Here is a 20,652-nt window from a genome sequence, read left to right on the forward strand (position 1 = left end):
TTTATGTACCTGGATTATGTTCAGGCCGGCACATGTATTTTCTCTGCTGGGTAAGAGTGAAGCCTTGGAATGGGATCACTGTGTATCAAACACGTTTTAGTAAGTGGCATAGTTTCCTCTTGCTGAACTTGTGTTGTTGAACACAGTGACTTGAGGGTGATGATTAACCTGGAGCCTTCTGACACTGAATTCAGGTTCTGGAGGGTTTGTGTAACCAAAAGTGTGTTTGGATCCACAGTAGATCCCACAGCCCCTGTGTTTACTCTGATGTGAATTTATTATGATTTCCAGAAGTCAAGACTTTCAGAAGTCAACATTTGAGTCCCTCCTTCTTATACTAATTACGAAATGTATCTTTTTTGTGGGAAATAGATGAATCGTTAATTGCATTAAATTATCTAAAATAAAAATAGTAATTTATGGTCCATGGACTGAACCATTAGATGTATATGAAATAAAAATAATAATGTATATACAGGCTGTGGACTAAGCTAAGAGACTGTATATAAAAAACAATTATACAATCTATATATAGGACCATTACACTGTATATGAAATATAAAAATAATTATTATACAGGCTATGGACTGAACCATTAGATTATATAAAAAAATGTTGATAATTCACATACAGGTTTTGGATTGAACCATTAGACTGTATGGACTAAACCATTGGACTATATAGACTGGCCCATTACACTATATAGTGATAAAAATAATTAATATACAGGCTGTGGACTGAACCATAAGACAGTATATACAATATAAATAATAATTCACACAGGTTGTGGACTGAACCATCAGACAGTATATACAATATAAATAATAATTCACACACAGGTTGTGGACTGAACCATCAGACAGTATATTAAATATAAATAATAATTCACACAGGTTGTGGACTGAACCATCAGACAGTATATTAAATATAAATAATAATTCACACAGGTTGTGGACTGAACCATTATTCTAAGTAAAACCATCCCTGGCTCAGTCTAATCGATCCAACATGAACGCCGCCTGTAATCGATTACTCGGGTCTGTTTTACCCACGTGACATTATTTTCCTCCCTCACTTCCGCATAGATCCGGAGCAGAGGGGTATGGCGGCCGCGGCGGAGCAGCCCGCTGACAACCACCCGTCCGGCGTTAACGACACCAGACCAGGACCCAACTAACCGAACTCACCCGCAGGTGAGTTCAACTGACCGGGTTGTCGATGCTGGCGCTGGTAGAAGCAGTTTAGCTCGAGCTAACTAGCTAACCGCGGCTAGAAGAACAACAACAACACGCTAGCTCGGGCTCTGCTCTCGGGTCAGGATCGACTCTCTTCTCTGTTGTGTCAGTTTGCTGATCTTTTCTTTTTAAACAATGAGCAGCATTAGCCATCGAGCTAACTGTTCACGTAGCATTGAGCTGTGTTTAATCTGACTCGTTGCTCAGGTGCAGGAGGATTAATGCTAAGTAAAAAAAAAAAACTCCCTGACCTGGATCCACACACTTTACATCATCTATGACAGAATATAAGTCAATAAATAAAGTTCATTTTGTTTCCTAGATATTTTTGCTCCCTCCTCTTTCCGTGTCATGCATTTTTAATTTCCTGGAGTTTGTGATGGTCCTCTCAATTAATCAGTCCGGAAATGACTCGAGAAATTACAAATGCTTATTTTTGCATCTTGTCAAACTTGATGATTTGAAACCTTTCCTTGTTGTGTTTGATAATAAAGTAAAATATTATTTGGGATGATGGAGTGTAGGTCAGACACATCAGGAAATCTGAAGAGGTCACTGTGGACTGTGAGGAATCATATCAAGTGCTTTTTGCCCCTTTGTCCCCGAGGTTTTATTGATTAGAAAATTCAGTTAATCAAGGAAACAATCAGTGGATAATTCAGTAATCAAAGTGGTTGTTATTTCGATTACAACTAAAGTGGAAGTCAGAGCATCAAGACTTTTGATTTAACCAGACCAATGATGATTAAATTGTCAGGAGACACTTTTCAAATCTACACTGAATTTCTGACATTTTCATTTTTAAAACGTGGTTTTATTTGAGTGTTGGTGCTTAGAAATGGTCAAATACAAACACTGACTAATCAATATCCCATTATTTGTGTATTATTTACTATGATATCTGGTACATCTGTGTGTATCAGTGGTGGAGCAAAGTAGTCATAAGAAAAAGTAGCAAGCACCACACTGTTAAAATCCACCATCACAAGTCAAACTCTTTTACCTTGTTTCAACTTATTATCAGCACGTGTGAGTATCAGTGTAAAAGTCTTTACGCAGCAGAAAGTCTCCAGCCAGTGTTTGATTAACTCATTTATATCCTGCTGCAGAATGAATCACTAACTGTGCCATTTTCTTATATGTTAAGTAAAAGCAAATATAAAATGTAGCTTTTGTTCATGTTGTAAAAACTACATTTCCCTCACAAACATCCACTCAGATATTTTGTGTCACAAAACAGCTCATGATACACTGTAATTTATTTTAAGGGTGTTTTTCTATTTTGAAAGGCCAGAAAAGGTTAAAGTACAAGGAGAGTCGTGTCTGTTCCACTGCTTAGCCATGGTCTTAAGAAAAGTCTTTTGATAAAAATAGTGTTCCCTTTTCTTACAGTGTATATCCTGTCTGTGTACAGTATCTAGGTTAGTAAACCTCTAGATCTCTTAAATGATTTGGGAGCTGTCAGAGAGTCTTAACTTGTAGGAACGTTTATCCACAGACGTATATAGTTAATTATAAGGCTTGAGAAAAGAAATTACACCACTCTTTAAGACGTTTAAAGCACTTAAAACCAAAATTTTATATTGAGCGGCTTTATACATACCGGCCCTGATCTCTTGGGGCTAATGTTACACCACATGACCCAATTTCTCTCTATAATCTCCTCAGTGAGATCATGGATTTAACGTCATTTCTTACTAAGCCGAACATCAGTGTGTTTGAGTGTGTCGCCTTTTTGTCCCAAACACTGAAACATTTTGTTGAAAAGTCAGTTTTTTTGACTTTGCAGTAAATTCGTTTTTTTCCAAACATTGTGTTAATATGTGTTTTTTTCCCAGAGTTCATAGACAATTATCTGTTGCTCCATGACAGTGTGGCCCACCCAGACTCTTCCCTCCACCCCTCTGCTCTCTCCACAGACTCACAGCCAGTGCATCATGGTGGATGTAACCAAATGGCCCCTCTTCAGCCTGATGGGGCCTCAGGAGCTCTCCACCATCCTGAAGGCATGCGTGTTTGGGACGTCTGCTAACGAGGCTATCTACATCACCAGTGATGACGAGGTGAGAGGTCACAGGGGACATAAAGTTGTGGTTGTGTTTCATGATGTGTTTATAACAACAGTTGTAAAACAGGTCAATAACTAATATTACAGATGATGATTGCTCTGCGTCACAGTTTTTTTTAGCAACATCTCCAGAGCTTCTCACCTCTGTGTCAGTGCTGCCAAATAGGTTATAGCTCCACCCCTGTCTGTCTGTCTGTCTGTCTGTCTGTTTGTTTGTTTGTTTGGGGGTGGGTGTGTGTGGAGAGCTGACGGCACCCGACCTCCACCTGCAGCTCTTATCAGCGCTGCCTGCTGCTTGTCATGTTTTTGTGTCAGCTGTGTGACCTGTTTCCTCCTCAGCTGACTCAGGCTGCCTCTGCTTAGCCCTGCTTATCACTGATCCACATTACATGCTCTGGTTTTTTCTTTTTTTCTCTCTCCCTCCTTTTTCCACACTCAGGTGTTTGTATTCGGGTTGAACTGCAGTAACTGCCTGGGCACAGGGGACAGCCAGAGCACCGTTGTCCCCAAGAAGCTGGACTTCCTGAGTGGGAGGAAGGTGGTCAGTCTGAGCTACGGCAGCGGACCTCACGTCCTGCTGGCCACAGAGGGTAGCTGCACAAAACCCTTTAATCCTCCTTTTCACAGTTGGGTTAAAGAAAGTGCTGCAGGATAACTAATCTCTTTATGTTTCAGACGGAGAGCTGTTTGCCTGGGGACATAATGGCTACAGCCAACTGGGAAATGGGACAACCAACCAGGGAGTCTCTCCAGTGCTCGTGTCTGCCAACCTGCTCAATAAGAAGGTCACAGAAGTGGCCTGTGGCTCTCACCACTCAATGGCTCTGACTGACTCAGGAGAAGTAAGTGTCTACGGTGAAACCAAGTGTTGCTTTTACAGTAAAAGTGTTCACAGAGCAGAATGGAGGCTCGTATAAAACCCTTGTAATGACACAGGTGACTCAGCTTTGGTCAGAGGCGGTGCTTAGACACACAGACCCTTATGAGACCCTAAGTCCGATCACAGCAGGAGTTGATCCTCCTGAACTGAAACTCAGAAATCTAAGCTTGGCCATAAGGAATCCATTGTGCCTCTAACTACTTCACACATGGTCGTCTTCTCGTGCACCGTGCAGTCAGGCTGTCTGTGTTCGCCTGATTCTCCCCAGATACAACAACAGATTGTTTTGGAGGGATTATCGAATGAGAAGATTGAAGCCACACTCGTGTCCGTACATTAATGTCAAGCTGCCAGCAAACATAAGCGATTTTCAGGCGTGACTTCAGGAAAGTTGTCTGAACAATTGGCTCTGGACTTTCTCCATACTTGCATATAAAGAACACAGCAGGAGATTCTCTGGGTCAAACACGTTCACAACAATAGGAAAGCCTCCAGAACGTTCGGGTGAGGGGTGGTACAGCATGAGGGAGGAAAAACATCCAGCCCCTCTGGATCATTTCAGGAGAATATCCTGGAGAGTTCAGTTCATGTCTGAAAGCAGCTTTAGAAACAGAAACTTGGTACAGTAGCCCCTGTTTCCAGTCTTTGTGTTCAGTTTCTGCTTCTTATTTCATACTACAGACATATAAACAGAGGAAGCAAATACATTTATTTCCCAAACTCTTAGTAGAAGCTGGTGTGTTGTGACGCAACACGATACTGTAAACTACAATACACTTTGTCCTCTAGTGAAGGAAACTTGTACAGATTACCCACTTTGATTACAGGTAGAGAAGTAGAGCGCTTATCTCAAGTATGACACAACAGTTTCCTGGAATTCTGCCTCAAGTCCATAACGTAGTATGGACTGTAGTGTTTGCAAAATCCTACGAACAAACAAACATAACCTTCTTGGTGGTAATAATATAAAACATCATCAGTTTCCACTAGGACGACCTAAAGCTGGAATTATGAACAACTGAGGACGAACATTTTCTGTGACTTTATAAAAACAGTCTTTATTAAATAGAAGGTGGAGGATGTTCTCCATCTGAAGCTCTAAACCTGCCTCCTCTTTAAAAAGAGCTGTTTGTCTCTCTAACATTCAAATGCATTGTCTCACCTCTCCGCCTCTTCTTCTTCCAGGTGTATGCGTGGGGCTACAACAACTGTGGTCAGGTGGGCTCAGGCTCCACAGCCAACCAGCCCACCCCCCGCAGGGTGTCCAGCTGCCTGCAGAACAAAGTGGCTGTCGGTATCGTCTGTGGTCAGACCTCGTCTCTGGCTGTGGTGGACAACGGAGAGGTGATTTCCTTGTTCACAATCGATATATACAAGTTGTTATCCAGTAGAATCCAGCCGAAGGAAACGTGTTCTCCTCTTGCAGGTGTACGGTTGGGGCTATAATGGGAACGGTCAGCTGGGACTGGGAAACAACGGGAACCAGCTCACTCCCTGTCGACTGGTGGCTTTGCAGGGTTTATGTGTGCAACAGGTTTGAAATGAGCCTCACAAACAAACACATGCATGAATCTCTTGGTGCACATGGACACTGAGATCTGATACAACACAATCTTATCAAAATGAACAATTCAGACCTGTGCAGTTGTAATTCCTTCAATATTTTGTTTCTCTGAATGGTTTTAAGAAGGAAATTCTAAAATTCATGCACCAAACTCAAGTTGAGATATTTATTATAAAGCAGTTAAAACATTCATGATAAAACAAGTGAAATGAAATGTTATATAAACAGTAGGTTAAGAAAAATTATTTAAAGACTTTATTTTACTTTTTAATTTAAAAACTTTTTTCATGTCACATTAGTTGTGTTATAATAGTGATATTCACACACTTTATCCCCCCCCCCCTCCCTCCAGATTGTCTCAGGCTACGCCCACTCCCTGGCACTGACCGATGAGGGGTTGCTGTACGCGTGGGGCGCCAACACATATGGACAACTGGGCACCGGCAACAAGAGCAACCAGCTGAGTCCAGTTCAGATCATGACAGAGAAAGAGAGGTGAGCGAGGTCGTGACGTCGCAGCAGAAAAAAAACCCCATAGATCCTCTGATCTCTTCTGTCTCACACGCTGCGATCGACTGATTCCTCTTCTCCTCTGACAGAATCGTAGAGATCGCCGCCTGTCACTCCACGCACACGTCTGCTGCTAAGACCCAGAGTGGTCAGGTGTTCATGTGGGGCCAGTGCAGGGGCCAGTCTATAGTGCTGCCTCACCTCACACACTTTACCTGCACTGATGATGTGTTCGCATGCTTCGCCACCCCCTCGGTCATGTGGAAGCTTCTCTCCATGGGTAAGAAAATGCTGGAACTAAAGCACTGCACCGGTTATTCTGACATATTCATCGTTTTCATCTGTCTAATGCCAGACATTGATGTGCGTGTGCGTGTGTGTGTGTTCCTGCTCCAGAGCACGATGACTTCCTGACTGTGGCTCAGTGTCTGAAGAAAGAATTTGACAACCCAGAGACGGCCGACCTCAAGTTCTGCGTCGACGGCAAATACATCTACGTCCACAAAGCAGTTCTCAAAATCAGGTCTGGATTTTTATCTCACAGCTGTTGGATCAAATCATGAAAGTATAAGATGGCTTGAACTTAAAGATCTGTATTAAACCACATATTCTCCAGGTGTGAACACTTCAGGTCCATGTTTCAGTCCCATTGGAACGAAGACATGAAGGAGGTGATTGAAATCGACCAGTTCTCCTACCCGGTGTACCGCTCCTTCCTGGAGTTCCTCTACACGGACAACGTGGAGTTGTCTCCTGAAGATGCTATCGGTCAGACTCACACACACACACACACACACACACACGTGTCGCTGCTGAATCTTACATCCTGGCATTTAGCCGTCCGTTGTTTCTTATTTCTCTGTCTGTGCTCTCTCAGGGCTGCTGGATCTGGCGACATCGTACTGTGAGAACCGCCTGAAGCGTCTCTGTCAACACATCATCAAGAGAGGGATCACCGTGGAAAATGCCTTCTCGCTGCTGTCGGCTGCCGTGCGCTACGATGCAGAGGTCAGTCTACAGACGCTCATCTGTTTGTATATGTACATTGTAGAAAACCTTATTTTATTTAACTTGAATTAAGGCTGGACAATGAACCGAAAATGTATCGTAAAACCGACATTTAGAATCTCTAACCGATCTAATTTTGCTCGTCTCAACATTTTGTATTTATCAATGACATATTATTTCATGGATCTTATTGATATTAATGTTGATATGTTTTGGGGACTGATATTTATGTGTGGATGCAATTTGGTGCAGATCCTAATGAAAATCAGAATCTGGTGAATTTCAGTTTTTTTTTTCATCAGGGGGCCGTCAGATGAATATCGATATAACTGTACAGCAAATATGAAGCTAATGAAACCAGTTAGCTTCACATAACCACTGCAAACAGGAGGAGACATGAGATCTGTGCCAGGCAAATAAGCGTATTTCTCAAAATGACAAATTATTTCTTGGAACCATAAAAAAGTAACAGAAAGGAGGCGATGAGAAAACAGCTGGAAATGTCCTGCAGAACAAGTTTTCAGCTCCGTCAGTTTTACTGTGTAAGACCACAAAGTTCTGTCTAAGATCCTCGATCACATTTAGTCTCAAGCAGAAAAGATCATTTGTAAAACTGAAACTGCTGAAGAAGACTGAGGTCGCCAGCATCTTCTTATGCTTCTGTTGCTGCCATTATTACTATATACTGCTATTATATTGGTATAATTACTATCTATATAAATATATATTATGTTATATTACATTATATACTATATTATATACTATATATACTGTCCTATTTTTATATACTGTGTTTCTGTTTTTATTCTTTCTACCTCAATATTTTATTTTATTCTATTGTATTGTATTTTATTGTATTCAAATATACCGGCTGCTATGACGACTTAATTTACCTTCTGGGATGAATAAAGTAATCTATCTATCTATCTATCTATCTATCTATCTATCTATCTATCTATCTATCTTATCAACAACCAAAGATTTGTGATGTCAAGAAGAATCAGGAATCATTTAAAGAATTTTGGTTATTTCTGCTCTTCTCTGTCTTCCAGGACCTGGAGGAGTTCTGCTTCAAGTTCTGCGTGAATCACCTGACCGAGGTCACCCAGACTGCTGCTTTCTGGCAGATCGACGGCAACTTGCTCAAGGATTTCATTTGTCGAGCCAGCCGCTGCGGAGCCTTCAAAAACTGACCTCAGCCCGAGGTAACGATGGCAACAGACGGAGAGGGGGCTGTGGCATTCTGGGAGAAAATTCTCAAAGGATGTCATCCCTTCTGTAACTCTGGCTCCAGAGTGGAGATCTTTAGATAATCACCATTGCTGTCAAATCTGTCGCTCCTCTCATTCCAGACTAGAACCACTTTGTCCATTATATGAGCTGACTCACTGACTTGAGCACAGAGCTGACAGGGCAGCATGACTGCAGAGTCCAGAGCCACAGTGCCTGACTGCCTACACACTTACACATGTTGTGTAAAGGAAAACACACTTATCGCTTGATCAAGTTGTTTCTTTTTAACTTGAGATTTTTCTGCCAGTTTGCTACTTTACTTTTTTCCATTTTTCTGTTGAACTGACCAAGACTCTCCTGTAGCGTTTGCACTCGTTTTTTTAAAATGATTATGTTTTGCTTTATTAAAAGACCACATTAGTTTGGATGCAGCCTCTGGTATCAGGTTGTAGATGTCTTCTGATGACTGAACACTGACATATCAAATGATACATTTGATGTATTTATATGGAGCTTTTCAAGTCTTATCAACCACTCAAACATTTTACAATACAAGTCACTGTCATCCATTTATGCACACATTCATACTGCGCCTTTTCTATCACATATTGTCGGAACAGCAATTGGGAAATTCGGTGTTCGGTATCTTCCCCAAGGACACTTCAGAACGCAGTGTAGGACCAGAAGCTGGTATCGAACCACCGACCCTTTTGTTTACCTCCTGAGTTGCTTCCAAAGCTTTGACGCCAGACTGTGATCCTGTGTCTTGGTTGTAATTTGACCCAAAGTTGGAAACTCGGGTTACAAGTGAGATTCAGTGCAGTTAAGGGCCTTAACTCACACCTGACGCAACGCGACACTGAGCACGACCCCAGGTGTCTGTGCTAGTTTCAGACCAACACAGTTATCATGTCCAGCATCTAAGCTTTTAAATTGAAAATGCACTTACGCCCCTGCGAGCGTCTTGATCTTAAAATGAGGTCAGAGGCATCGTAGTCTTGAGGCACATTATCAGAATAGTAAATATGCACTTGGACCAACTTCACGTGCACCTGGACATGACTCTCATTGGTGTATTGCCACGTTATGCTAAAAAAAACAAAACACATCCATGATTTAAAATGTGATTTAAGTGCAACACTTTTGAATCAAAGCAAAAGTGGATGTAGACACTTTGTAAAAGCTCCACACGCTGTAGACCATGTGCTTAGGTTGTTAAAACAGAGTCTCCAGGCTTTAACTGTGGATTCTCTCTGTAATGTTAAGGGTTGCTTAGGTTGGAAAGTTATATTTTGTGCAGCTATGTAGTTTTTTATATTGCACAAAACCAATAAGTGGCTGTAAGAAATGAACGGAGCCATTAAAAACCTGTTTAAAACACGTGGTGTTTTCAGAAGCTTCGGCTGAGCGGGACTTTCAGGCTCTGAGGGATCGACTGGATGTTGGACGCATTATTTTACAGTATTAACATTATTGACTTTGTTTGGTTACATTTGCAGTTTTGCACTTCTGCTGTGGATGCTTAAGGATTTGCTCAGTTCTATGCAGAACGTTTCTCATTTAAAATCAATAATGTTTTATTGATTGATGCTGATTTATGAGGTGCCAGTGACATGTTGTGACCTGCAAGTAAAGAGATGAAAAGAACGATCTGTGTTTGTTTTCTGTACATGAGATGGTTTTTAATGGAGAACATGATGGTTTCAGACACGTGACTTGATTACAATGTGACCTCAAAAAACACTTTTTTTTTTAAACTTAAATTTCTATTGAGGTTTTGTAGGTTTTACAATTTAAACAAGGAAAGTGTGTAACAATGGAAAACAAAAAAACAAAAAAGACAAGGCCTAGTAGGCGTCCATCCTTCCATCCTTCCATCCTTCACGCAAACAAACCAAAAATGGACTCAACGGCTAAATGCTCGGCTGTAAACTGCCACATTATTATTATTATTATTATTATTATTAAAGCTTTACAGTCAGTTTTCACTAGTTTGGTTTAAGATGAACACATGAGTGACGTAACAAGGTTGTGAGATATTCTCAAATACACAGATCTACATATCAGGCGAGCTACATTCAGTTTACTGGGTTGGATATGAAACACATTTGAAATGTATTATTCTTAACTCACATCAAAATTCTATTTGTAAGTAACATTTTCTAGATGAAGCTGTAACATCGTCATCATCATCAGCAAGATCAAGTAGTTTTACAGCCCTTCCCACTGTTGCATATATAAAAATCTAATATACATGTTGTTATCTCTTCAAGCAAAAATCAATGAAACATTTTAAAAAAATACAGATTATAAAAATTTTTAAATATAAAAGTTCATGATTTGACATGCAAAAGAAGTAAAAGTTTAAATAAAAAGACGGACTTATCTCTTCAGCACTGAGATGACCTGTTCCATGGCGGCTGCTGCCGTCATCAGCTCTCTCTGTTTCTGTTGTAACTCTGCAAAAACAAGGTATTATTTATAAACGTTGAATTTATAGACAGAAGGTAAATCAGTGCTTTACGCCTCCGCTACTATAAAACAATTAATGTTCAGATGCTATTTCTGCTTCCACGTCGTTAAGTCAGAGCTAATAAATCACGTGTGTGGTTATTTACAGAAACGTCTGTTAGCTGGTTCCATATTTTGCAGCTTCAAAAATGTACGATTTACCACCTTTCAAGAAGAGGTACTTTATTGATCCCTCGAGGGGAAATTCTTTTTACACTCATTTTTATACCTGCAGTCTTTAACTATGAAATCCACTTCGCTCAATGATAAAAAAAATCTGCCAGTTATTTTCTTGATTCAAACATTTTCTCATTTAAATTTTAATTGGGGGAAAAAAACACCACGATTTCTTAGAGCTGATGGTTACACATTTTATGTGTGTTCATTTTCTGCCTGATGAAGACGAGTCCTCATTTATTAGAAGAAGAAAGAAGAAATATTTTGCGTTTTAGCCTTTTAAATTTTTTTTTAAACAATTAATCAATTATCAAATAATTTTAGTTTAATTTTGATTCTAATCGATTAATTGTCTAATCATTACAACTCTGCATTATTACCTCAGTTTTCACCCTTGTCCATTTGATTTAAGCAAGATTACGCAGAAACCACTGGACGGATTAACACAAAACTTGGTGGCAGAAAGTGGGATGGGTCACGGAAGAACCCATTAAATTTCGGTGTGGGTCCAGGAATTTTTTTCACTCTAACATTGTGAAATATTTTTTTTGGGACACTGTCACTGTTTTCCCAGATAAAAATTGATGAATCTTGATGAAAAAAATCAAGAATATTTCAGAAATTGAAATCTATGAATGTGTAAAATTTGGTTTATTTATTTCAAAGGTTCTATTGGGCCTTGGTGGAAGTCTGTGTTCTACTGAGTGACATAAGAAAAAACTGAAATGGACATTTTAAGGTCTAATAAATGGACTTTAACCTCAACATCCCATAAAAGAAACTGCAATGAAATTTAGTGACCAGACCATTAAACTGGCCTGAAGGTGGCGCCATTGTGCACATTTTGATATTTCAGCCTCAAATTTTTACACAACCTCAAATAAAGTGTAGTGTTTACACGTGAGGGCCAGAATGTTCCAGCCTTACTGTCTCCAGAGCAACAACGTAAAAAAGGACAACCTCACCTTTCTGCTGCTTGGCAACAATCGCCACCAGCTTCCCAGAAGCCGCCATCACTTTCAGTGCATTATTGTAATCTGAGGAAAGAAGAGAGTTAAAAAAAAACTGCAGGGTTAAAACAAATGAATAAACAGGGTTGTCCCAGGAACTCTTACCATCCTGACTGGCCTGGTCTGACTGAATTCTGCGGGCGATGTCATTCAGCTCATTAATGAAATCCGTAAATATGACCTGGGTGCATCCTGCAGCGTTGCAGCTTTTCCAGAAGCTCTCGGAGTCGATGCTGGGCTCCGGGTCAAAGGGAGGCTCCACAGGACGCGGTGGAGACGAGAGGAGGTGAACGCGGAAGGTTTCAGGTGGAGACTTGGAAATGGACGAGCTCGTGCGGGGGGGAGAGCCAGGAAGACTGTTGGGTTTGGAGTGGTTAGCAGGTGAAGGGGGACCAGTGGAGCTTTGCTGTGGGACGGAGGGTCCAGCGGTGTGTTGAACTGGACTGAACCCTGAGAAAGGAGAGAGAGTGAGAGAGCACCATATGCAAAACAAATGAAGTGAAGGCTTTCTATCAAGAGCACACAAGCCAGAGATGTTCCAATAACGATTCTGATACCTGGACTTTGCATAAAGGCCGTTACCAAGTTCTGATCCGATATCAGTGCATTTAATTGCTTTATTATGAAGTTTGACAACCTGGTTTGTTTGTGCCAAACCTGGAAACTGAAGTCTTACATGTAGCTCACATCGCTGTTTTACTTGTGGGACTTTTAAAAAACAGTATTTGCCAGAGGCAGTAGAGAACAACTGCTGTTTTGTTGTGGCAAAGAAGAATTGATATCCAGGGAAATGAAGTTACAGTTTTATCTGAGTTACCACTGACTCTCATACTCATCGATGCCCGACTCAGCATTTTTCAGGAGCATCAGAGGCATTTCTGATGCTGGTATCGGAAAATCTCTTCTACAAAAATGTATAACTGCATTTAATTTGAACTCATCTAACTTTAAGAGCAAAACGTACCTTCATCTCTCTTTCCCTCCTTCTCCTCTGCACTAACCACTTTGAGATCGTTAACCATGATCTCTGGAGGTGTGAGATCAGAACTCTGTGAAAGTGACATGCAGATCCGGACAGGAAGCAGCAGACTCTCCGAATCATCCTGAAATAAAGCAAACGTGATCTCATGTCACAGTGGTGATGATATAATCAATATTATCAAAATATATAGATGATGTGATTAAATGATCTCCGCAAATTAATTCAAATGATCTTGAAGAAGCAAAAATTTTAAAGACTAAATCTACTTGTGCACTAAATTAGAAATGAAGAAAACATTTTCCTATTGTTTGCTTGTCCTTGATTTTTAGTTTATGTTATTACTATCATGATTTATTTGTTTGTCTCTTACTCCACACACTGTGTCCTGCTACCTATCTACTAGCATCTGTCCATACTATCTGTATGTCTATGCACTAATAGATGAATAAAAGTTAAAAAAAAAGAAGAAAGAAATTAGGAAACTGTTTAACACAAACTTTGTGCACAGTAGCTACTCACTGAATTCATGGTGGATTCATCTTCATCTGTGTTTCTCCCGCTGTTTTCATCCTCCGGGTCTTTTCCCACTGTAAGTTTACAAACCACTTCAGCATCATGTTTCAGTTGTACAGTCAATAATATAATCTGAATGTGCTGTGAGGGTTTACCTGAGGGAGACTGTGAGGGACTGTCATTTCTGTGAAGGCAGAAGAATCATCAAGAAATTATCCTCTACTGTCATTTTCATACCGAGAGACCAGAGGAAAGAGAAACTGTGCACGGTGATCAGCTGTGGTTGTGTCTTAGTCTTACCTGACAAACTGCAGCACAGTCACGAAGAGGAGAAGAACGAACAGAAGATGGGTTTCAGCTTATTAAACATCTCTAATGTTGGTTTTAGTGATAAGAAATCATTAATACAGAGGCTTTGACCCACTTGTTGCTCTAGAACAGAGTTGGCACTTTCGTCTATGTCTGACTCTAAAGGGGCAAATATCGCCGATTCTGCAGAAGACAGGGAATCACAGAGATCAGAATGTGATTAAGGAGGGAGACACACAGGTTACGTTCCATTTCTTATTGTAAGTGAGTTCACCTGAGTTTAAAGAATCCTCATCTGTTCTGAACGTCCGGCCTTTAGTCTTACGTTTCGAGGGGCTCTCCTCCAGCCTGTGACACAAGAGATCACATGTAAAACCTCGTGGTGGCAAGAAACTACAGGATGAAACTACAGGATGTAAGTGTATTTAGTCTGTACTTATTAGGAGTATCTTTTCTCATCTTTTCCAGAGTTGAAGTTAAATTCAAGATATTTAAACTTATTTTACGAGCATATCGAGTGGAATTTAAAACCTCAGTTGAGTACAACAGACATGAAGGAACATCAGAGTCCCAGAATCACTTACACTAGTATTGAAGATAAAGTGAAGCGGCTGAGAAGAGAAGTAGCATTAAATAAACGTTACCGTAATTAAGACCTATAAGTAACAGTTCAGTGTGTAGGATTTAGTGACATCTAGTGGTGAAGTGTCATGTTGCAGCTGAATACCCCTCACCTCACCCTCACCTTCTAAACATGAAGGAGAACCTAAGGTAAACTTCAGCTGTCATAAAAAAATCAAAAAGGTTTAGTTGTAAAAAAAAACAAAACATGGCGGCCTCCATAGAGAGGACCTGCTCCTGATGTTAATATAAAGTGTTTAAATATAAAAATTCCATTCCAGAGTAAACAAAACAACTATTTGTACATTTTAGATGATTAGTTGAAACATCACAAAGATTATTTTATATTCAGTTTCTGTCAATAGATCCCCTTCACTGAAATCTTACACTCTGAACCTGTCAGTACATAATATTTATGTATATATATTTAAGACTTTTCACATTTTAAACCTGCAGAAACCTCCTGTAAATAATATCTGAAAGCACCTGAAAGTTTTGAAGGTTGCAAAATGTGACAAACTTACGTGTTTCGATTCAACCGTCTCTGCGTCAAACACAAAAGCAGAATAATTAAAATCACTGAGTCATTCTGAAATGAAACAGCATTAAAAAGATTTATTTAAAGTGATCGTGAATAATGTGTGAACCTTGACAGGCGAATGTGTCGGACTGCGGGACGAGTCCGAGTCGCTGGTAAAAACAATCAGTCTGGCTGCCATAGAACCGTCTGTGAGGTAGAAAGACGATTCAGCTGTGATGTTAAAAACTGAAACACCTTGAAACAGAAAAAGTGAGACGCTCCGAGCTGAACTCACTATTACCGTTCCTCTTATATGACGAAGGAGCGTGTTTGTCACAGGAGCACCTGAAAACACACAGGCTCGGTTTTCACAACATGATCGGATAAGAGCAGATAAAAACAACTTATTAAGGAACATGTTCAACGAACATACTCACATGACAATGGCATTAGACAAACTATCCGGACCGAGGTTTCCTTCTTTCTTCTCACAGGTGAGACAGTGAACCTTGATGACAATAAACATAAACAAAATCTGACTCCATCTGTGATGTGATGGGACATTTTTTTAATATTTCAAGTCAATAGGACACAAACCCTCCTGCTAAGGTTAATTCATTCACAAGGACACAAAATGTGTATTAATCCACTCATGAAAATAGTCCCCAACAAATGTACTGATTCCTCCTACTTGCATGAAATCTTCTTTTACTGGAAGTTTTTGAACATTTCTTTTTTTTTTTTGTATTTGTGTTTTCTGTCAAGGTATCAGATCAGTTACTCTGTCAATCAAACCTTAGTTGATCCAGCTCCACTGTGATTGTTGGAAGTTCCAGGTTCTGATGGATCAGAGTTGAGCCTGTTTACCACACCATTGCTTTGTGTGTCTGGGGAAAAGAAAAACACTCGTAAAAAAAAAAAAAAAAAAAAAAATTGTCCACATGAAAAACCAAAAGAGAAGAAATTCAGAGATGCTCACTTACTTTGAAGTGGTTGGTGTTGGGAGCAGTACAACCTGGTACATACAAACACATACATGTAGTTCCATGTAAATAATCAGTACAGACATCTTCAGGACACAGGAAGGATTTTTCTAGGCCTGCAGTTTAACATGAACTGACCCATAACTCCCTTTGGCCGGATCTTCGATGACCTTGGCTCCCTTCTTCACAGCACAGGGGAAGTGGTAGGACCTCTTGCAGCGTTTGACTTCACACCCGGCAGTGGCGCCCTTTTTCTTACATTTGTGGCATTGCTGAAGCAAACGAATTAGTGGCACACATAAAACAAAAACAGACTCAAGAACACGATCAGTGGGTCAGGCCCGTTCTGACGTGAAGACGTTAGTGAGATTTACCAGTTTTCTTCCTCGTTTGACCTCCTTCACCACATCTTCTATGGAGAAACCAAACAGGTCGTCAAACTGAGGGGAATTCCGACAAAAAATACCAGAAGAAAATAACTGTAGAAACAGAAAAGGCACGAGTGAGGAGAAACGTGTTGGACTATTTAATTAGGAGGTGCACGTATCCAAGTGTTTAAATGAAAGAAACATAAAACGCATATTAAATGAAGCACAAACATAAAATTCTGTATTTCTCTGCATTAAAAGCAGGAATGTGGGACAAACTGAACACTGTGAATCAGCTGAATGAATCAGATATCTCTGTTTAATGATCTGGATTAAACAGAGATATCTGAATAAATATGTTTTGATGCTAAATACATTTTATACAAATTGTCCAACTCAACCATAAGATCAATATCGACCATATCGGTATTTTACCTCGAAAGTTTGAATTTGAATTATTACACAGTAGTTGAGCGAATCTCCTCGTGGCTGTAAAACACTTATAACTTCTTTATAATGTGAGGAGTCGAACTCTTCACACTGCGGAGTTTCTATTGTTTCACTTCTCACTTTGACAAAGATGAAGTAAAGAGTTCTTTTCTTTTTAGAAAATCAGGTTTTTTTACCAAACAGTTCTGATGAGCAGCGACTTCGTCTTTGATGGATAAAGCTCCGGTGGTCTGTGTCTCTTCGGAGCTCAGACAGAGGACACAGGACACGAGACGACCCAGACTCATGTCGACCCGGTCCAAGTCTGTCCACGTCTCCTCGGAACAAAGTATAATTGCTAGTATTAGTACTATTATGATGGAGTACAAACATGTACAGTCCGGAAGTAAACACAGCTGCGGGGCTCACGAGTCACTTCCGGCTTTGCGCTTTCACCGCCTGATTTCAGGAGGCGGGTTGCCAGGTTGGTAAAGTCTCTGTGACATCCCCCCCATCGAGCTCTCGCATTCAGTTTGAATCGTTCGGGCGGGTTGATGATAGAATCCCTGATTTCAGTTTGTGTCAAATTAGTAAAACATAGAAATGTAAATTTTTGAAAGCAATATTATTTCTTTCATGGCAGTGAACTATCCTGGGTGGACATATTTAAAAAAAAATAAAAAAGACGGCGAAATGATGGGATTTAGCAAACCTGGCAACCCTAATGGACAGAGTCCAGAGTCTGTGTGCAAATACAAGATCAAGAAAAAATTTACTTTAACCACAAAAATATAAATTGTTTGGCTTCAAACGAGTCAAAGAGAAAAGACAGAGTCAGAGTCAACCCTCAAAATTAGACACACACACACAGAGTGATTGAATTATCACAAGTTGTTTATATATAAAAGCTTTTTTAGGACACGTCACAAAGTAGTGACATCACCGAACTTCATGTACAATATATGATCTCATCAGTAACAAACATCTCATGACAGACGCACATGAATTAATATCTACATCCAGAACATGATCCCTCCACTGGGAATAAGTTAGCGCTATACAGTGATTTCTGATTATTCACACGGAGAAACATCTTTAATCTGCAGCAAACATGAGAAACCACAGAGAAAATAAAGAACAGAGCTGTGTGGCGGAGCATGTTTCGGACAGACGTCAAAGAGAAAGATGTGAGAAAGATACAGAGATTTGAGTAAATCAAAAATGTACTAATCGTATGTGGGAATTTTTGTTTCTTACAAATAAATAACATAAAGGGAAAAATAAGCAGGACATAGAGGTGATTAGACTAAACAAGCTGTAACAGTGGGAATGTAAACAACAGTCATCCACGTCTAATCACTCATCTTTAACGAGACACTAATAGATGCATTAACTGAGATCAGTCCTGCTGGCCCATTCATACATCTATAACATTACACCCACACGGACCTTGCATTGAAAAGAAAATGAACAGGTGTGTGTGTGTATACAGAAGGAATACGACACTATGACTTTACTGTATGTGACATATTTCTGTATCTTCACTGTATGATGACACCACAGTCAGATCTGTGGTGATAAAGATACAGTTTCTGCGGAAACCTTAGTAAACGCTTATGAGTACTGATGTTGGCGTTACAGCACAGACACGTGATGCAGTTCAGCGACGGAGGAAGTGCAGAGGAGTTCAGGGTTTGATGTCGGACAGGCCTGTGTAGGTCTCGCTGCAGCTGGACGACGTGCTGAGGTTTCCAGAGCCGCTGCCTTCTGTTCAAAACACAAGAGTAATGTTTACACGTCGCACACTTGCAAAGCGACTACATGTTAATGCGCACACGCATTTATTTACCCGAGCTGGTGAGAGACTGACAGGACTTGGACTTTGTGATGAGGGTGATAAGATTAGCAGCAGCGATCCAGCCCTCCTTCGACGTGCTCAGATTACGAACAAACCTGCAAACACACACACGTATTATAATATAAGTGCTACTAATGGACTCCACCAAAGAGGTTGTGCTTTTAGCCCTGTCTGTTTGTTAGCTGGTTTTATGTTTGTTCTTTAGCAGGATTACGCAAAAACTACTTGATGGATTACCATGAAATTTGGTGAGTATGCGTCAGGAAAGAACACATTAAATGTGGGTGTGGATCCAGATCACGGGGGCAGATCCAGGGATTTTGATAACTTCCCTAAACATTGCAAGATGGTGTTTTTACATTTTCACCAATTTTCAGGGAATCATTAAATAGATCTTGATTTAAAAAATCAGGCACATTAGGGGAAATGATATCTATGAGTGTGTGAAATTTGGTGCAGCCTGATTGAATTTAAGGGGACTGTTGGGTCTTGGCGGAGGAATGTGCTCTACTGAGTGTCATTCTTGTTTTTATCTCTGATTGGCGGTGGAGGGGCTGTGTCCTCACCACTGTCCGTCATCTCCCTCTTTGACCAGCTGCACCATGTCTCCACTCTTCACTGGGAGCTCTTGAGCGCCGCCCTTCTCGTAGTCGACCATCACCGTGTATTTCCCAGCACTCTGCTCATAGTCAAGATGAGAAGCAGACACGGATACAGACTCAAATTAGAAAAAGGTCAAGAGTTATGGTAACACATTAGACATAAGATGAGCATTGGTTAAACACTTACTCAAATCATGAGTCACTTTTAAAGCTTAACAAATAAATTATTAATAACAACAATAAAGTTTATTTAAGAGCCAATTTGTTTCTGCTGCCCCCAAGTGGTCAAAATAAAGTTGCAGCTGTTATTAAACTGGAAAATGAGTAATGAAGAATCTAATACAAAACACATTGGATGTGATCTGCTTCATTTTCATCCAGTTTAATTGACAAATGTTGACAAAGCAATTTCCACATGTCGTAATCCACAGACCTGTAAGTAAACATACAATAGAAGCTGTAGAATGTAAAATGTTTCATCGTGTGACCATGGATGGAACAGCTGCAGCTGGAAATGATTCCACAGTTATTAACGTCTTTTAAGACAAAATCTGCGTTTTGTTTGTTCGGGCTTGGGCAAAAGTTTTGTAATGATATTTGGATTCGTGTCAGGTTTGGTCACATTGGCTGGGCTATCTATCATGCTGAACGTGCCGGTAATTAAGGAAAACATCGGGCCTGGGTCAGGTTTGGACACAAAAACACAGAATGCATGTTGGGTTATATTTCTCTTGGACTCGATTGGGTTTGGACAGAAAATTGCACCTGAGCCAAACAAGATACACACAGAAATACAAAGTTGCTTTCGTCTTTTAGGAAATTGCATTGATATATATTTATTCCATGGGCACTTACATCCACTACATGCTTAACCCCCAAATTTCCCTTAAGTTAATAAAAAAGCAGAACACTAAATAGTTCACATTGTTGGGATCAGTTTTTTGTCCCCAAGTATGAGCTAAATCCTGACATTTGACTGTATATTCATTCTTCTGTCTGTGCGGTTTGATTAACACACAGACAGACTGACGCTCTTATCTCGCAGTGACTCACCAGCTTCTTGCCGTTGTCGTCCTCTGGGTCAGAGTTAATAGGATCCTCTGCGCTGGAATATCCATCATTCTCCTCGGAGGCATCCAACGACAGGGAAGCTTTGTTCCAGCCTGAGGAGAGGACGGAAACGACAGCGTTATGTTTACAGCAGACAGCTTCGACTGCTGTCAGACATGTGAGAGACCTGCAGAGAGAAATCTGGGGGAAGAACCTCCTGA

At 40.3% G+C, this 20,652-nt stretch overlaps 3 protein-coding genes across 19 annotated transcripts in view; 1 reads left to right on the plus strand and 2 right to left on the minus strand.

The window, feature by feature from the left end:
• Positions 1–1,060: 1,060 nt before the first annotated feature.
• rcbtb1 (regulator of chromosome condensation (RCC1) and BTB (POZ) domain containing protein 1) lies at positions 1,061–10,145 on the plus strand. Its single transcript, XM_069532912.1, has 12 exons — positions 1,061–1,193; positions 3,155–3,298; positions 3,743–3,893; positions 3,979–4,145; positions 5,369–5,527; positions 5,610–5,717; positions 6,100–6,242; positions 6,347–6,537; positions 6,654–6,780; positions 6,874–7,025; positions 7,135–7,265; positions 8,318–10,145. Exons 2-12 carry the CDS (start codon positions 3,173–3,175, stop codon positions 8,456–8,458), a joined length of 1,596 nt encoding a protein of 531 aa, XP_069389013.1. The 5' UTR covers positions 1,061–1,193; positions 3,155–3,172; the 3' UTR covers positions 8,459–10,145.
• Positions 10,146–10,154: 9 nt separating this feature from the next.
• Positions 10,155–17,382, minus strand: phf11 (PHD finger protein 11). 9 transcript variants are annotated; one of them, XM_069532922.1, is made up of 17 exons: positions 17,119–17,382; positions 16,499–16,603; positions 16,263–16,396; positions 16,125–16,156; positions 15,937–16,028; positions 15,579–15,649; positions 15,443–15,486; positions 15,269–15,348; positions 15,146–15,165; positions 14,275–14,348; positions 14,112–14,183; positions 13,847–13,875; positions 13,698–13,765; positions 13,161–13,299; positions 12,302–12,646; positions 12,152–12,223; positions 10,155–10,957 (listed from the first exon to the last, which is right to left on the minus strand). In XM_069532922.1, exons 1-13 carry the CDS (start codon positions 17,227–17,229, stop codon positions 13,703–13,705), a joined length of 927 nt encoding a protein of 308 aa, XP_069389023.1. In that variant the 5' UTR covers positions 17,230–17,382; the 3' UTR covers positions 10,155–10,957; positions 12,152–12,223; positions 12,302–12,646; positions 13,161–13,299; positions 13,698–13,702. The 9 variants fall into 9 exon arrangements, with proteins under 9 accessions (XP_069389023.1, XP_069389016.1, XP_069389018.1 ...); XM_069532915.1 differs by having other exon boundaries at positions 13,992–14,183; positions 16,499–16,536; positions 17,119–17,371; XM_069532917.1 differs by having other exon boundaries at positions 15,437–15,486; positions 16,499–16,533; positions 17,119–17,370.
• Positions 17,383–17,797: 415 nt separating this feature from the next.
• Positions 17,798–20,652, minus strand: part of mcf2lb (mcf.2 cell line derived transforming sequence-like b) — a 34,863-nt gene continuing 32,008 nt past the window's right edge. For 8 of the 9 annotated variants that reach the window (XM_069533157.1, XM_020100744.2, XM_020100745.2 and 5 more), the window contains 4 exons: positions 20,435–20,544; positions 19,346–19,458; positions 18,771–18,874; positions 17,798–18,688 (listed from right to left, as the gene is read on the minus strand). In XM_069533157.1, coding sequence (XP_069389258.1) covers positions 18,609–18,688; positions 18,771–18,874; positions 19,346–19,458; positions 20,435–20,544 — 407 coding nt within the window. In that variant the 3' untranslated portion in view covers positions 17,798–18,608. The remainder of the gene's footprint in view (positions 18,689–18,770; positions 18,875–19,345; positions 19,459–20,434; positions 20,545–20,652) is intronic. The other variant, XM_069533155.1, reaches the window with a different exon arrangement.

The sequence above is a fragment of the Paralichthys olivaceus genome, chromosome 10 (assembly GCF_024713975.1).
Source record: "Paralichthys olivaceus isolate ysfri-2021 chromosome 10, ASM2471397v2, whole genome shotgun sequence".
Taxonomy (NCBI): Eukaryota; Metazoa; Chordata; class Actinopteri; order Pleuronectiformes; family Paralichthyidae; genus Paralichthys; species Paralichthys olivaceus.

Excerpts from the sequence above, each read along its gene's own strand:
- rcbtb1 (XM_069532912.1), top strand. The coding sequence starts at position 3,173 with ATGGTGGATGTAACCAAATGGCCCCTCTTCAGCCTGATGGGGCCTCAG. Across the intron at positions 5,718-6,099 it reads AGGGTTTATGTGTGCAACAG|ATTGTCTCAGGCTACGCCCA; the intron begins GTTTGAAATGAG and ends CCCTCCCTCCAG. Across the intron at positions 7,026-7,134 it reads GTCTCCTGAAGATGCTATCG|GGCTGCTGGATCTGGCGACA; the intron begins GTCAGACTCACA and ends GTGCTCTCTCAG.
- phf11 (XM_069532913.1), bottom strand. The coding sequence starts at position 17,314 with ATGTTTGTACTCCATCATAATAGTACTAATACTAGCAATTATACTTTG. Across the intron at positions 16,537-17,118 it reads CTGCTCATCAGAACTGTTTG|AAGATGTGGTGAAGGAGGTC; the intron begins GTAAAAAAACCT and ends GTTTCTCCATAG. Across the intron at positions 16,157-16,262 it reads CCGGCCAAAGGGAGTTATGG|GTTGTACTGCTCCCAACACC; the intron begins GTCAGTTCATGT and ends TGTATGTACCAG.